Source organism: Seriola dumerili, unplaced genomic scaffold (genome assembly GCF_002260705.1).
Source record: "Seriola dumerili isolate Sdu_G_001 unplaced genomic scaffold, Sdu_1.0 BDQW01000025.1, whole genome shotgun sequence".
Classification (NCBI taxonomy): domain Eukaryota; kingdom Metazoa; phylum Chordata; class Actinopteri; order Carangiformes; family Carangidae; genus Seriola; species Seriola dumerili.
The window spans coordinates 8,384,628-8,399,147 of record NW_019174280.1 but is presented as its reverse complement, the minus strand read 5'-3'; the positions used below and the strand labels follow the sequence as shown (position 1 = coordinate 8,399,147).

The 14,520-nt window shown below is 42.1% G+C and overlaps 2 protein-coding genes across 4 annotated transcripts in view; both read right to left on the bottom strand.

The window, feature by feature from the left end:
• Positions 1-1,938, bottom strand: part of LOC111238372 (ena/VASP-like protein) — a 42,676-nt gene extending 40,738 nt beyond the window's left edge. The window contains exon 1 of the mRNA XM_022767855.1: positions 1,722-1,938. Within this exon, the coding sequence (XP_022623576.1) occupies positions 1,722-1,726 (5 nt within the window). The 5' untranslated portion in view covers positions 1,727-1,938. The remainder of the gene's footprint in view (positions 1-1,721) is intronic.
• A 2,890-nt stretch (positions 1,939-4,828) lies between these two features.
• On the bottom strand, positions 4,829-14,200 carry LOC111240432 (echinoderm microtubule-associated protein-like 1). Of its 3 annotated transcripts, none has more exons than XM_022770444.1 (7): positions 14,022-14,200; positions 9,574-9,762; positions 8,793-8,922; positions 6,824-6,925; positions 6,257-6,288; positions 6,005-6,031; positions 4,829-5,724 (listed from the first exon to the last, which is right to left on the bottom strand). In XM_022770444.1, exons 1-7 carry the CDS (start codon positions 14,179-14,181, stop codon positions 5,450-5,452), a joined length of 915 nt encoding a protein of 304 aa, XP_022626165.1. In that variant the 5' UTR covers positions 14,182-14,200; the 3' UTR covers positions 4,829-5,449. The 3 variants fall into 3 exon arrangements, with proteins under 3 accessions (XP_022626165.1, XP_022626166.1, XP_022626167.1); XM_022770445.1 differs by having other exon boundaries at positions 6,257-6,285; XM_022770446.1 differs by having other exon boundaries at positions 6,824-6,922.
• Positions 14,201-14,520: the final 320 nt, after the last annotated feature.

Below are 14,520 nucleotides of genomic sequence, written 5' to 3'. Positions count from 1 at the left end.
ATTTTACTTTAAGCCACAACAAACTCTGAGACCGATGCAGGTACAAATGTATAAGCGAAAAAAAAAAAAAACGTGCACTCGCAACCAGAGACACAGTCAGTTGATTCCAGCTGAGCTGCAACAAACTGTACGAGGTGCTGGCTTGTTGTGGTGAGTCACAGTCTATGTTGCCACCTACAGAGCACCTCCGCAAAGCACAGAATCACTCATCGTAAATAACACAGCTGTGTGTTTAAACGGCCGTCAGACAGAAACTAAAAAAGCAAGTGTATCAGCAGACAGCTTGTCAGGGTAGTTCAGATCAAAACACAGATTCTCTTCTTTGACTGGCATTGTTTTATGGATCTATATGAACTGGATCCACACAGGTATGAGTACATCTCCCAGTCAGTGCGTTTGTGCCGTGTTGATGAGATCGTGGCCTGTAGTAAAGGAGCAAGAACGCCCCAGAAAAAAAAGAAATCTATTAAATCTCTGGAAAAAAATTTCACTGCCTGTTTATGAAGCTTAATTAACAGTGGCATTGCAAACTTGTGGTGTGCTTGACGTGACGATCTGCCAGACCAAAATGATGATAAATGGTAAAAGTCACTGGGCACTTTGTCTAATTCACCATCTTCCATTCAGCAGACTGCAGTATTAACATACATGACTACAGAGAGCCTTACGCAAGAGCATGTCAAGTCACATAAAAGTGTGTGTGGTACCATCGGTATAAAATAGAGCTGAGAAGACAGAGGAGATGGAAGCAGCACAGAGGAAAACAGTGAGACACTGAGGGGGGAGGTTTAACTGTTAAAACAGACACTGACCTACAGGCACCCTGGTGGCAAAATCCCACTCTGACCTTGGGGCACACTCACTCACACATACTCTCACACACAGACTTCAGTGCCAGCAGCAATTAGAGTGGGCTCAGGATTCCTCCTGTTCATGGTGAACCTGTGCCAAACGCTGGTGCCCCACCCACCCTGTGTAGCAGCAGGCTTGCAGCTGACTGGCTGCACGGCTGGGCCCTGGCAGTAACATCTCACCTGATAGGCTCTCACAGTTAGCCAGTAAACCCAGTGCTTGCATCCCTGACACAGCTGTGTCTGGATGCCATAATGAACACTAGCAGCTGATTGGTTCGCAGCTGGGAAGGTGTGTGTGAGCGTACATGCGCGCGCGTGCTGCACACACAGAGGTGTGTTTAAGTAGAATAAAGGCATGTGATTGCTGTGTAAAACCAGTGATCAGATCTCTGTCGCAGTGAAGGATAGTAATGCTTATCCCAATTAGTATAAGCATAGTCTGGTTTCCATGACAACACGTCGTTCTCTCTGCAGACAACCTCCACGTGACACATCAGAGAGGAGCTGGAGTCAGAGATGTTAGATGGTTTCATATCAAAGCCTGCTCGCTCTGCGTTAGCATCTGTGGGAATGTGAACATGCTGCTCTGAGACCAGCTCCTCTTAAAGGTGTATAATCTGTCGCCCAACAGGTGACCTGCCGGTCAATAGAAGCGCGTGTTCCTGTGATACACCTTTTGTGCTGCGGTAACATGTCCATCACAGGCCTCTGGACCAAGCTGCGCCCATTAAACGAACAGCATGTCTGTTAATAGGATGTTCTGGCTTATGTCGATGTTTACCTTTAATATCCCAGAGTAATGCGCAGTAGAATCACAGCAGTCTGCGCTTTTTGTGCAGCTAAAGAGCAACGCGTGCTTCTGCTTACCTCATCTTCCTCTCCTGTCCGTCTGAATGAGATGGATAATGTTGTCTGTCTGCTCACTGCTTTGCCCTTGAGTTCAGTTCGAGTATAAAAAAAGGATCCAGATCCAGCAGCAGCGGCTTTGGGTGTTTTAATAAAAAACAGCAATGCTGCCAGCGAAGCCTGCAGCCGGCTGGATGGGCAGATGTTGAGGGTGGAAAAGGCGACAGGGTGTGGAAAATGCTACACGGATGCCCACAGTTTTCAGGTCTGTCTTTTACAAAATATATAATTGTTCCCCGGTGTTTGTCAGGCGGCTGGTGGTTCGGTTGAGGCCATTTCAAAGCGCAGCACGCCGCTGTCCGCAGGACGAGAAGCCGGGCGGAGTATCTGACAGCGGCTTCTGAGGTGCCATCTTTTCCTCCCTTCAACCACTGGGAGGCTGGATGGAGAGAGGGAGAGAGGGGTGGGGGGTGGGTGTGTGTGTGTGTGTGTGTGTCTGTGTGTGTGTGTGTGTGTGGCGGGGGCCAGGCTGCTGAAATATTCAAGTCTGTGTGGTTTTGCTGCACGGTAGCGCCCTCGGTCTGGTGATGCAGCTACCGTGCAGGCAGGTGTAGAAAACAAACGCACACCGACTTCTTTGAGAAAAAAAAAAAAAAGAAAAAAAAAGTTCGGTCAAAAAAAAAGAAAAAAAGAAAATCTTTTTTTCGTTTCCAGAACAAAACATGGGTCAGAATTATTTTATTGCATTGCACAACATTAAAGAGTTTCATAGGAATATCAGTGATGTGATTGGATATAAAATACCATGATTACTACAAATACTTTAAGCCTTTAAGACCCTGCAGAGACAGAACTATATTATTATTGGTGTGTGTGTGTGTGTGTATGTGTGTGTGTGTGTGTGTATGTGTGTGTGTGTGTGTGTATGTGTGTGTGTGTGTGTGTATGTGTGTGTGTGTGTGTGTATGTGTGTGTGTGTGTGTGTATGTGTGTGTGTGTGTGTGTATGTGTGTGTGTGTGTGTGTTTTACCAAATATCTGGAATAAATTGAAAACGTGACTCAAAGGCAAATGTTTTTTATTGCAGACACTAGTTACAGTAAAATAAGTGTAATGCTTCCATAATATGGGAATGTACTGAGTTTATATCAAAACATCTTTTATCTTCTTCCGTGTCATCACTTCCTGTTTTGTGTTTTGACCTCTGTGACATTCCCCTCTTAGCTCTCTGACTGATGGATCTGACTGATGGCAGAGCCTGTGCAACATTACCACAAGCTGTTGTACACAATAACATAACATGAAAAAAGTCATGGAGTGATACCATATGCAGTATGAAATGACAAAGTGTATGTGGCACACACACACCTGTCAGCAGAGAGGCCCCGACCAGCTATAACATCTGTCTGTGTCTGCGACAGCCAGCTGCTGTTTCCTCACGTGGAGGACAGACGGACTCAGTTAAAACTCCTCTGAGGACATGACTTAGGCTCCGCTCTCTCCTCCTCAGCAGACTAGTCTGTGGGTTACAAATGCAGTTACAGATGTGTGTGTTTGCATCCCAACTGTCAAGACTAACATAATGGTTTTTTACGCTGTGATGGAATTAAGTGTTTATCTCTCCATCAGTGTATATGGAGGACAGCAGAGAATAATTTTTATATATCAAATTGTTATGTCATTAACTTGTCACAGCTGGTCGGCTTGCCCTCTTGTACTGTACATTAATCAATCAGGATCAACGTGAGTTTCTTTTAGGGGTGTTGGTTTTGTCGTCTTTTTTTACCTTCAAAATCAGTGTTATATCAACATTCCTGTCGTGTCTCCCCCTTTCCATCAACTTTTTTTTACATAATTCAAAAGCTATTTTTGCAAGAAGTGAAATACTGATTATGTATGAGCTAGAGAATACACATCACATTTAAAACAATCCAAAAAGTTTCCCCTGCACATCACTTCCTGTGGATTGCATAACACTGATTCAGACATTAAAATCCTTTTAATCCTCATGAAAACCATGCAAGCCTAGTGTGTTTTTTTGCTTTGTTAAAAGCTGGCACAAAACAAAAACACTACCAAGAAGAGATTTAATATAATAAAATATATTTGAATTTATGTTTTTTTGTATTGTTCTTAATTATATACACAGTTGTGACACACCCAATGGCACCATGTTATAGTAACGCAGGATTATCTCAATCATTAAGCACAAATCTGTAGCATTTCCTCCCTCTCACCAGCAGAGGTCCTCCTAACTCCCAAAGAGCACAAGTATTTCTTCTGTCTTTCACATGGTGAGCAAAGACTTGAGGTCATACTGGCCACATGTTGGTGCGTAGGTAAAAGTCCATCACTTGTTTAAAGGGAACTTTCATTTCATGTAGTAGATCTGGACCCACTGGTGCATCTTTAATACATGATGTTACCTTTCACTGTTTCTTCCAATCCCTGTTTGGGTCTCTGGCTTCTATCTCCACAGGAGGGTGCTGAGGCTGTGCATACATGGAGCTTACACACCTCATCGCGCCTCACACAGGTTTATGAAAAGTCACACTGATAGATATGAATTTTATAATATTTCCAAACAAGGCTAAAACTGTTCCTGCATGCTCAGGGTTTATGTTTTTTTTCGCCCACTGCGACGCACCTTACTCTGTCCAGTCTGAACGGGTGTATCATTGGAACAACCCCAGAACAGCAAAGGGACTGATGAACCTGAACATATAGGCAGCTCTTGACCTGAGCTTCATTCAAATCCTCGAAAGTTCATCTAGTGGAGTGTTATTCATAGTGGCGGTGGAAAATGTACCAGTCACAGCTTTAGTATTTCCTCCATTGTCATTTGACTGTGTATCCACCTGAGAAGCTCATGGCACATGACATGATTTTACTGCTCATCAAAGTGTCCAAATTGTGCCCTGCAGTCACTTTGTTAAAGTAAAGTAAAGGGGCTCATTAGTCATAACTAAAGCAGGAAAATGAAGCACATAATGTATCATGATGGGACTCTTCATTTAGTCTGGTCAACTCTTTAATTTAACTGATACCAACTACTGCCAAAGTGCAGCCCCTCACACACACACTTATCGGTATAATAAAGAAAAATCCATCACATCACTCGTGGTCAGAACACAGTTGTTTATTGCTTTTCCTGAACCAGAATGAACCTCTTGGCTGATTCCGCTGCATCCTGTCTATCAGCTAAGGTGGAACATCAACTACAAAACTGGAAACATCACAGCAAACTGGCGTGGAGACAAGACTCTGCGACACACACTCATCGACATCACACAGTCAGTGCTCAAAGACGACTACAGACACACATCCGCACTGTCAGACAGAGTGAAGACTTGACGAAGAGCATGTTGACAGCAAACACAGGTGTTCATTTAAATAATAAGCAGGTAGCTACAAGCACGTGAGAAAAGGATCTACGACTACACTGCAGCCTCTAAGACCGCATTAAAGCTTTCATACTATCCTTAGAATAAACAACCACGCCATTAAACACTGCACTGACAAATTGAATTACTCGGACTTGTTAATGGAAATGTTTCACAAAGCTGGAAGTGCTCGTGTTGTCAGGACGACCTACCGAGGAAAATCACGTCATCCCTGCAGTTTAAGAAGTGCATTCATCCACAATTTAAAATCAGTTTCTTGTTTTTTCAACGGTGGTAGAAAGTCTCTCTGTTCAAGTGGTTGATTGAGGCCTTTAGTTTGGGTTTAGTAAACTTTATCCCTTTTGCCTCAGTAACAAATCTGAAAGTACTGGCTGGGCGACTTGAGGGGGCTCTTGTAGCTGGATGTGTCCTGCGGTGTGTTCTGGCTGGTTGTGGTTTTCTGCAGGTTTAAGGTGAAGGTTGGGGTTGTCCTCCTCGTCTCTGGCTTGCTGCCCGCCTTCGCCTGGGGGTTGTTGGGTGCGGCTGTGAGCCTGCTGTTGGCAGGCACCGCAGATGCTGATTTGGCGGTCTCAGAAGACCCAGTCTTTCTTGCGTGGGGGCTCAGATAGATCTGCATAGTCACTAAGTGAAGTGGTGAAATGAGGTGAGGAGGGTGAGTGAACAGATGGAGCGGAGGCCAGAGGGCAGATAGTGTGGACATTTGAAGAGAAGGAGTAAAAAAAGACAAAAAAAAAAAAAGAGAGAGGGGGGGGGGGGCACACAAGTCATGGTGAGATGTGACAAAATGAAGGATGAACATAAAATAACAACTCAAAAACAAAGTTCTCAACTTCACATGATATTATAGATGTAAAGAATAATTCACTAAAGTGTTTCCTGTCCTGTCAGGGGCGAATCCTACCTTTGCAGTGTGTCACACGTCTTGTCCCTGCACGAAAATAGCACAAAAAAGGGAGAGTTGACATTACTTTATATGTAGCAAAAAAAACCACCGTCACGTCAGTCTTTAGCTCGATCTCTCTACTTATTTCTCTTTCATAAAGGCTTAGTCAGCAGCTGTTTCACGTTCCTGTTATGAGGCTGATTGCTGCCAGATACAGGAGGGGGAGAAAAAAAACACCACTGCAGGGAAACAGAGAAAGTGCTCTCTTACCTACACTTACTGCAGCCTCCTTTGACTTGCTGCTGTTATAAAGAGACAGAGACAGAAACAGAGATGCAGTGACACAGGAAGAGAGAGTCAGTGAATCTGAAAACGATTTCAGCAGAAGAAACAATAGTATTGTAGCAGGGCTCTGCATTCGCATGTGTCAGTTTCAAGTTGACTAAACAGTTAAAGGTCCTATTCACATCACAGCAGGATGTTGGGGTTGAAAATAACCTTGATTTGATTTGAGAGATATGATTGCAACTTGATCGGCCAGGAATAACTGAGTCAGCACAAAATCAATGGAAAAATGTATGTGCAGTACACCCAGGCTTGGAAGAAGTGTACATGGAAAAAAAAACAAAAAAAACATTTACAGTAACAGAAAGAGAAAAGGGAAGGACTCGGAGGTTTAAGTGGTGAGACAATGTTGTGAAACAGCAGCTTAGAAATATATTTGGCAGTATAATGACAGACGACAAGATATCAGCACAGAAAAGGCACTTTTCCTTTCATGGGACCTCTAAGTCAAGTCTTGTGTTTGGACATTTAGAAATAAGAACAGCTTCTTACCCTTCCTGAGGTTTTTTACATGTTGACGCTGCAGAAGTGGGTCGGCTTCTGGCAGTCTTACATGGACTGTCCTTCACACTACCTGGTGGGCTCTTTACGCTGCTGGAAAGAAAAGAACAAATACTCTAAGATCTTGGCTCTTTGGTTTTTATGTCTCTTTCTTTTTCAATTTTTATTCAAAACGCACCCAGCTTGACAGTCTAAACCGCAAACTAGAGCTGCAACAGAGAAAGGTCCCTGAACCCTGCACAGGAAATGACAAAAATGTCCAAACCTTCAGCCACAAAGATGAAGAAATTCAGATTTGATGTTTAAGGGGCTGCATTTTACTGATATAATATGATAGGACTCATGTTAATTGAGGCAGTTCAAACTTGAATTAGATTAAAGATGTTTCCCTCACTGCCTCTTGGTGGTGCCTTTGATTTTAGTTGTCCTACGTGGCTTTAAAATTCTACTTTATTTTATGTAAAGCGAAGAAAAACTTGAAGAAAATTTTGTAAGTAACTGAATACTTCAATGTGAAGTTTAATCATTTCTGAATATTCAGCGTGAACCTCAAAATCTCCACATTTATAGAGTTTAAATGTTTTACTTTGAAATTGGAATTTCCAGTTAATCTCAAGTTGTGTAATTTGTGCAATTTCCAATTTACTGTACGTACTGTGTAGGCTATAATACTGTTTATGTATTCCTGTGGAAATTTCAAAGATATGAATTAAAACCACATAAATATTTCCGTGTTATATGTTATTTGTTCAGTGTTTTTTAAATTGCAGTATTAAATATTAAGTATTCAGTTGCTTGGAAAATTCAAAAATGGTCTTTTGTTTACTTCCATTGCTGCTTCACCAGTTTTCTGTAAAAGTCCCATTCCACTTAACAATATGTTTTGTGTAATTGTATTTCTTGGGGGTCTTTGAAAATCCGCTGAGTACATAATCCATCATCAAGGTGTTGAGATACAGTTCTTCATCACACAAACTGAGTGGAAAACGACTGTAAAATCTGAGATGCTGTTGTAATTTTACAGCTGTAGTATTTCAGATGTAGAAATCTAAACGTGTTACGCATCAATTTAAATACATTTTCTTGGAATTCAGCCCGACTTGTTTAAAATAAAGAACGTTTAGAAAATGAATACATATACAAGACAATGAATGAAAACAGATGTGGCTACTTAAAGTTGAGAGAGAGAGAGAGAGAAGAGAGAGAGAGAGAGAGGGAGAAAAAGAGAGGACAGAAGGTAAAATTAGATTATTTATTGGAGGGAAAAGGTGAAATAAGAGTGGAGGGAAATGAACCAGTGTTGCTAATGATGACGGTGCTTCTCACTTCATACTGAACGGACATTCTTAAGTGAATGGAGATTTACCTCTCTCTGTGCAATTATAGCAGCGTACCCCAGATATAGCAGCAGCACATTAAGGTACCACAGTGAGAACCTACCGTGGCCTTGGACTAATGCTATATAATGGCAGGGTCATTTGAAAGGTAATTGAGAGGAAGAGATGTGCAAGAAAATGGTTTGCTGCTTTATTGCTTTGAAATTAAGTGTTAGAATAATTGTTGAAATAATTGTTGATCATCCATGTGCAGTGTCCTGGTTTTGCACATACGATGATGGGAACTGAGATCGGTGGGTGAAGCTTCATTGGCAGCTGCTTCATTACAGTAAAACACACAAACTGTATGCAGTAGCTTTCTCATTGCCCTGTCAGAGCTCGCAGGAATGAGACAATTCAAGCGTTTTGCTCATCAGGGCAAATACAGATAAAGCTCATGTATCATTTGACGGCTTTCTCTCAATAAGAGTAATGACGAGCTTTTTTAAAAAAAAACTGAAATCTATTGATAAAACAGAGAGCATTAAAAAAAACAAACAAGATATTACTCTTGTTTGTGGTTCTGAGACTGTCTCATGAGATCACCAAGCCTCCAGCTTGAGGACGGAGGAGCAGTGTTTTACCTGCGGGGGGGTGTTGGGCTGTAGTTCCTGGCACTGGAGCTGGAGGGCAGCGTGGAGCTCTTCTTCAGGGAGGCAGAGCTCGAGATCACCATGGGCGGTCTGGAGGGCAGAGCCAGAGACACTGGCCGGGCTGTGGGAACACACACACACACACACACACACACACACACACACACACACACACACACACACACACACAAGGCTGATTATAATGTATGTGCTTGTGTGTGGTGTGTAAAAGGATGTAATTATATAATTATTATATCTATTTTCTTTCTTTCTTTTTAATCTTACCTGTAAATCTGGATTCCTCACTACGAGCAAACACTTCACACAGACACATAGTAACGTGTTCAATTGTGATCTGTATAAAATCCATTTTGTTGTATCTCATCACCTCAAAAGGTAAACAAGCGAGCATCCTTCAGAATTACATATAAAATAATAACGGTAAGGTTTATTATAAACAAATGATGCAATAACAGTCCTTTCACTATAAATCATGTCTTGTTTCTGTATTGATGCACAGTAAATGCATCATGCCTGTTGGCTATGACACACTGACAACTATATGTGATTATCCAATGTTACAGAGTACTATTGCTCACAGGCAGGTTCTAGATGCACGTACAGAACACTACAACATTGGCTTACTGTAGCTAATGCATTAGTAAAGCTAAAAGAAATCAATACACAGGGCAAGTTTACAAGATAAAAGCTGCTGTGCACATGAACATCCACGAGGATAATGACAATAATCCACACACAGATCTTTGTTCACCTTTAGCACCCGGTGCTTTCCTGCCGGCAGCAGCAGCCTGGTGCTCCTCAGAGATGTTGAGCCTCTTTAGGACATCAGCTAGAGCCATCTTCAACAGCTGGATTTCATCTTCCTGCATCTGCATCCTCTGCTCCAGGTAGGTCAGCCGGTCGGCCACATCCAGGCCGCTGGCAGCTGAACTGCGGTCATCTGAGGGAATGATAGAAAACAGGACGTGTATGGTATATATATAGATAGATAGATAGATAGATAGATAGATAGATAGATAGATAGATAGATAGATAGATAGAGTGACAGGTTTCAGTCTGGACAACAACAATACATAACTGATGACATGTTTAAAGAACGTGTCAAACTCTAAATCTTGTCTAAATGTCTAAATATATTCAAATTTGCAGATTTCATAGAACAAAACAAAGAGCACTCTCAAAAATCACAGAAAGTGCAACAATCAGAAAAACCTTGTTAACCAACTGAGGCTTCAGTCAGAGGGTGACGGTTAGATACATAACCGTGGGGGGGGGATAAGGAAGAAATGAATATGTATCTGACTCATACTGAAACCACAGTTTTGATGAGAGAGAATCTTTCCAGTATGAAAGACATCACAAAGTCAGACAGCTGTTTGCTCACTAAAAAAAAAACTGTAATGTAAGAGACGGACTGGTAAGGGAGTAAAACATAACAAAACTGCTTCCATGACTAAGCCAAAATAGTAGCATAGAACGTCAACTGAGGTATTATCTACAATGTAATCAGAGAAAGGAATAAGCTCTATAGCGTCCTCTGTTCATGCTCGTACAGCTAAAATCAGGCTAATGAGGTCACAGCACAGCTGGACACAGCAGATCATCCACACCACACTGTCATCACACAGCAGCATGTAAACAAAGGTAGCTGGACACACATGCAAAACACTGTTATTAGTTTCTCTTTCAGTACACCTTGGTCATCACCAGCAACAGTAACAACAGCTCAGAGGTGGGTACCGTGGAAGACACTGGACGCCGATGAGCCGTCAGGGTGCCTCTGCTGGGCGGCTGGGCCTTCCACCGACGCCCCAGACGTCTTCCTCCTCTTCCTCTCCTCTCGTGAGCACACTCTCTCGCTCCCTTTTCCTCCTCTAAGATCGGCTGGCTCTCCCTCCATCTGATTTTGAGTCACTGGCTTTTGTCCACTAAGATCTCATGGCACTTTGCTCCGCTTGTGTCACACGCAAACACACACACACACATACAAACACACACACACAGATACACACACTACAGATCAGCCCTTTTCTGGTATTTTGTCTGTCTTTGTCCACAGCATCCAGTCATCTGCAGCAGGAGATGAGGTGTCTGATGTTTTGATCCTCTCACATTTCCACGGTGGTCGTCCGACTCACTCTGGGACACAGAGATGTGTACGACAGAGCTTAAAGCCCTTTTGCTTAGGGTGTGTGCATGTGTAAAGGTGGGGGTGGGGCTGATAATGCTTAAAATCTCAGCAGTCGTCCAATTCAGCCTAAATTGTTTGTGCACGTGTACTTCCATGTGTGTGTGTGTGTGTGTGTGTGTGTGTGTGTGTGTGTGTGTGTGCGTGTGTGTGTGTGTGTGCAGACTGCAATGATAATCCCTCAGACTGAGCCTCTTTGACCCCGCCCCCACCCATAAGTCCTCTGTCACTATGAGAGATGAGACACAGAGAGGAAACAGCAGGAATAAACCTGAAATGAGGCCTGGTCTTGTGATGTGCTGTTGTAAACATCTTCATCTTCACACAGCCGCAGTGTTACAGAGGCCACAGGTCATTCTCTGTAATAGGGAGGCCAGATAAAAACCAGTGCATGCTTCACTGTAGTAGAAATGTGGACACTAAGGTTTAAAAAAAAAACACACTGAAAGGATCAGCTTTTCTTTTTTTTTACTTGAACAAAAATACTGATTCCCAACCAGAGGTTATTTGTACGCTAAGGTTTGTCATTTCTCCTGTTGCCGAGGCGTATGTGGAAAGACTGTGGAGTAGTTCATCTGATTAAATTCAAATATTAATACGCTTAACAATATATCCACAGTAAAAAGTAACTAAAAGTAACTGACTAAAATAAAGTTATGGATAAATTTAATGGATAGATGGCTGAAAGAGCAATGAACAAATGGTTGAAAAAAGTTAGCTAAAAGTAATGGATAAACAGCTTGAAGAAGTTGACTAAAGTACTGAATAAATGGCTGAAATAGTTAACTGAAAACGATGGGTAAACAGTTGAAATAGTTAAAGTAACGAATAAATGGTTGAGGTAGGTAAAAATAATGACATGGTTTAAATTAATAGTTGAAATAGTTAGCTAAAAGTAGCCTAATGGATAAACAGTTGAAATAGCAAAAAGCAAAGAAGCTTATAGCTAAAACAAGAAAAAGTTAACTTAAAGTAAAGTAGCGAGTGGATAAGCAATTGAAATCGTGGGTCAAAAGTAATAGACGGTTGAAAAATTATCAAAAAAATGAATAAATGATTGAAATAGTTAGCTATAACTAATGGATAAACATCTTAAAAGTTAACTAGGATATACAGTTGAAATTGTTGAAAAGTAATGGATAAATGGTTGAAGTTACATCCAGTTTCTCACATCAAGCGGTAGAATGAAAGTAAATCTAATTTATTTAAAACTATTGTAGCATTCTTTATTATATCTACCGTTATATCATTAATAATTAAATTCAATAGAGTTTAGTGTCAATAAAGCCTCAAAACCTGCTGTAAAATGCATGATGTTCAGTGTTAAAATACATTTTTGTCACTCCCTGCTTGCTGTAAATCTTTTGAGAAACGAGGACGTCCTCCTGACAGCGGTGATCTGCTGTGGGCAAAGACTTTCAGTATAATCATTCAAGCATGCAGCCAGCTGTAATCTGTCTCTCATGGTGAGTTGTGACTGTGAAGGCCTGTGATTCTCTGTGTTTCCTCTTGTCCTGGCCGTGACATCATCCTCGTGCCTCCTCCATACACCCCATATGGGATTGGGATTAGAATAGCACATAATCCCAATGCTGTAAAAGGGAATTAGCAGCCCAAAGCTCAATCTCTGCACTAACTCAGCTATACAAAGAAAAGGCAGGCTCCCTGGACGCCTGTCATGCAAACGTAAACACACATACAAATACATGCATTAAGGTTATCTCTGTGCCCGTGACTCACACACTCACGTTCACACATATACACAGAGCCACGGCGGTGCTAAATGTCTCAGAATTCATAATGCCTATTATGCATCTTGGCAAAATGAAAATACATTCAGGCATAAGTGCAACACAGAGCAGCAGCAGCAGCGGAGTGTTTAATCTCTGCTCGCAGATGGTGTTTCTTGAATGAAGACACAGCATCTGTCTGCTCATATCAGCACCCTGCATGCTGACACATACAGGCCACATGTGTACAAGCAATCCTTCACTTATTAGTCCACTGATACTAATATCCCAGCGAGGACGGGGAATTTCCCTAAATCTCCTCAGCCGACACACATTCCATAACACCCACAATCTGACTGTGCGGTATGTGATACATCGGGCAGGTATGCAGGACGAGTGTTTAATTTGACTTGCTTGCACGGGTGTAAGTGGCATCTTAATGTGTGTTGTCGACAAGGCAACAATGAGGACAAAAGATTTTTACTCACTTTATTTATGAGGTTATAACAGGTTTTGAAGGGCTGTCATGATCGCAATTAAAACTGAATTATCACCAAAAATTGCCTCTCCAGGGTTTTTTGTATGGTGTGAGTAGCAATCTGTGTTAACCCTTCCCAGAGAACAATTTGTTAATATTGAATTGTCATATAAAGTCTGATGAGACACACCGGTTGTGCCATTTGAGTCTCAGTTAAAGAGGTCAACCTCAGCCGCACTAAGCCACTCATTTTCACCACTTTCACATTAAAATAACTTTATGATTTAAGATGATTTCAGGCATGGAGTGATACATGCAGAATGCTGCATTCATCTTACTTTACTTGTTGATTTTCTTTTTTCCTGATGAGAAAGCAGAAGCAACGAGAACACCCAGTTTGTAATAAAAGACGGGAAATGCATAAAGTACATCTCTTTTTGTTTGTTACAAGTGAAGATGCACTTGAGTCATCGAGAGCACTTTAAAGGGTCAGTTCAGTTTTGTCACTTGCCCCCAGTAGTATTTAGCAGTTACTTGGAGTTTTATTTGCACAGGTTTTAAGATAAACCTCTCTGGGAATGAAACGTGACTTGAATTAAATGTCATTTTTCAATGGTTTGAGCACCACACACTAAATCAAACAAAACTGTATTCACCTCTATTGCATTGTGAAGCAGACACAAAGCAGAAAGCAAATACAAACCTATCTGCATGCCTACATACTACAAGAGGTAAGTGTGAAAATATCTTTTTTTTTTGGGGTGAACCGTCCCTCTAACATCTCAGGTCACTTAGTTTTCTACCTGTCATGAAGTCGGTGTCTGGCGCCAACAGTGAATCGCTGTGGTAGCTCTCCTTCAGTGAAGGCCTCCTCAGCAGGTCGTGGGCGGTCTCCTCCATCCCCAGACCCTGGTCCACCAGCTCCTCCATGTGTGTGTCCCCCTCTGTTGTGCCCGCTGCCATGGCCCTGAGTGTGTCTGAGTGATCCTCTGTGTTCCTACTAAGTCTCGTACGCTTCACTGCTGAGCTAATTCACCTTCCCTAAAGTCGTTTTCCCTCCCTCCCTCTCGCCCAGTGTCCTGTAAGGAGTGTGTTTAGGGTGCAGGGAGAGGGTGATGTCACTCAGAGGACAGATTAAGGACCTGGTAAGCCATCTGAAGCTCAGGGGGAGGACAAGACGATAGGAGAGTAGGAGTCTACGCTGTTTGTTTGTATGTGTGTGTCTTGTATACATGGATGGATTATGAATAAATAGGCCCCTGGGTACAGACAAGTTAAAGGCCCCCAATCCCTCCTAAATAG

Excerpts from the sequence above, each read along its gene's own strand:
- LOC111240432 (XM_022770444.1), bottom strand. The coding sequence starts at position 14,181 with ATGGCAGCGGGCACAACAGAGGGGGACACACACATGGAGGAGCTGGTG. Across the intron at positions 9,763-14,021 it reads AGACACCGACTTCATGACAG|ATGACCGCAGTTCAGCTGCC; the intron begins GTAGAAAACTAA and ends TCATTCCCTCAG. Across the intron at positions 5,725-6,004 it reads ACGTGTGACACACTGCAAAG|TGACTATGCAGATCTATCTG; the intron begins GTAGGATTCGCC and ends CACTTCACTTAG.